Source organism: Alligator sinensis, unplaced genomic scaffold, assembly GCF_000455745.1.
Source record: "Alligator sinensis unplaced genomic scaffold, ASM45574v1 scaffold794_1, whole genome shotgun sequence".
NCBI classification, from domain to species: domain Eukaryota; kingdom Metazoa; phylum Chordata; order Crocodylia; family Alligatoridae; genus Alligator; species Alligator sinensis.
The window spans coordinates 588,270-590,591 of NW_005842125.1; the positions used below are offsets into that span (position 1 = coordinate 588,270).

The window sequence follows — 2,322 nt, forward strand, 5'->3', positions numbered from 1 at the left end:
TTCTACAGGATATGTGGTTGAGAGGAAACTGAGAATTCAAAGATTGTAAACAGTCTCCCAGGTAGAAAAGAAACTTCATTTTGCACAGGAGATGGAGAGATTGGAAGTTTATTCCCCTGGGTAACTCAGTCATTTTGGGAGAGAGTTGCTCTCTGATATGTTGATTAGGCAGGCTTCATCCCTGGAGGTGTCCAGTGTCAGTCAGGGAGGTAAAAATATTCTCTTTCTTGGCTAGCGATGAAGTTTCCATTTCCAGACAGCTAAAATACGGTAGCTTCCATATTTCAGGGATAGAAATTTTTTTGCTACTATTTAGTTGGTCGAATAAAACATATTGTCTCTAACCCAAGAGTTTTGTTTGTCTACACTTCTTAGGCCACCATGGCTACACCATATATCATTAATTCTAAAATCTCTGTAAATATGATTTGTTTAACTTTTCTCAGGCTCTTTTTTGTTACCAACAGATAGCAATGTTAACTCAGTTTTGTTGTTTATCCAGATAGTAATTTATAAATTTATTGCATTATATAGCATTTTGTACGTATTAAATTTAATGCATCTTTTCTTTAACAGTTGTTTCCCCGAAGATGCACATGGTTGTACGTAATGAACAATTGCTTATTATCAATATCCGGTAAGAGTTTGTTATCTCTGAATGTCAGTATTTGAGCCCAGTTTATTTTATATTTGAAACGTTATTTTGTTTTTTAATCTTCAGGTAAAGCTTCTCAGCTTTATTCACATAATTTACCAGGTCTCTTTGATTATGCACGACAAATGCAAAAGTTACCTGTTGCTATTCCAGCACATAAGCTTCCTGACAGAATACTCCCCAGGTAAATATGCATTACTTAAATGTATCAGCAATAATCTATGGAATACCTTAATTCTAAGACTGCAGGATACTTGCATGAAATAATGGGGATTCCAAGTAATTTGCAACTATAGTCTCAAGTTCAGGTTCAAATGAATTCCTCCTACTAGCATTATTTAGAGCATAAGCACATAAATCGAGAGAAGAACTTGTGTGTATTCCAACATGAAAACTTGAATTCTCCATATTTCATTTTCTTGCCCAGAGAGAGGCTTTAGGTTTGATTCTGATCCATTTACCTCTCTGGAATTACTCATGTATTACTAAGGCTACAGACTGTTCCTTCAGGGAAGTTCTGGCTGTTTCAGTTATAAAACAACCCCCTGGAGTCAGGTTCAGGTATTAGGTATTAGGTTCAGGTTCAGGTATTAACAAGAACCAGGGGAAAGAGATTGAAACAGTACCTATTAGGAAGTGTTCAACTTTTGTTCCAGCCTCAGGTATTAAAGAAAGGATACTTTCTGTTCAGGGACAAGTCTTGTAACCATGGAGCTGCTAATAAAACCAGAAACAATAATCACCCCAGCAGAAACTGAGTGTGACTGTGCCATATTGTGCTGCCAACCCAGCATTGTTTTAAAAAGACAGAATTACATTTTCTCAATGCTTAGATCCATGAAACGTTGGATATACAGGAATCCATAATTACCCTTTATTTATACCTGCAGAAGCCCAGAATTGTGCATTCTTCCTTCACTCTGTTTCTAGTGATAAGGAGTCCTCTTAAATCTGAGGTACTCCCGTACAAAATGGAGCATGTGTTAGATTTAGACGCAACAGAACAAGTTTCCTTGAGGAAATGAGGAATAAGTGTACTTTAGCTGCATAGTGAATAGGTAGATAGCTTAAAATAAACCTGTTTCTAAAATAAAAAGTTTCTGTTCCAGTTCCTTTCCTCTTTGTTTTTGAAACTTTAACCTTCTGTTTTGGTCTGATGAGAAAGAAGTACTTTTTCACAATAAGATTACAAGGCTCTGTCCCTACAGCAAATTTTATATGGAGTCCCACAGATGATACTTGCCAGCAAAGATCATATAAAATTGTAGAGATCCAAGTGATATTCATTGCCACCTAAGCCTTAGGAGGCTGTGGTTTCCCAAAATAGTCCAGATGTCAAATTAAAGACCCAGTCTACGACCCCAAGGGGATTAGTTTGCAATTTAGCATAGCCTCCATGAGCTATAACATACCTTCTGCTTGAGAGAGAGAGAGAAATGGTGAAAGTAACCTAGCTGAGGATTCAGGTTGGAGACGGCATTGATGCTTACAAGGCAGAACAGATCACCAGAGTACTTCACAGCATTATAACTTCTTAACAGATGGACTTATCAGCAGTTATGATTCCCAGCTTTCTGAGGTACAATTTCATAGATTCATAGATGTTAGGGTCGGAAGGGACCTCAATAGATCATCGAGTCCGACCCCCTGCATAGGCAGGAAAGAGT

General features: G+C 37.5%; 1 protein-coding gene across 5 annotated transcripts in view; it reads left to right on the plus strand.

Annotated features, from left to right (window-relative positions):
- MAP4K3 (mitogen-activated protein kinase kinase kinase kinase 3) overlaps nucleotides 1–2,322 on the plus strand; it is a 138,733-nt gene that overhangs the window by 108,262 nt on the left and 28,149 nt on the right. For all 5 annotated transcript variants that reach the window (XM_025205673.1, XM_025205674.1, XM_006024921.3 and 2 more), the window contains 2 exons: nucleotides 577–637; nucleotides 722–839. In XM_025205673.1, coding sequence (XP_025061458.1) covers nucleotides 577–637; nucleotides 722–839 — 179 coding nt within the window. The remainder of the gene's footprint in view (nucleotides 1–576; nucleotides 638–721; nucleotides 840–2,322) is intronic.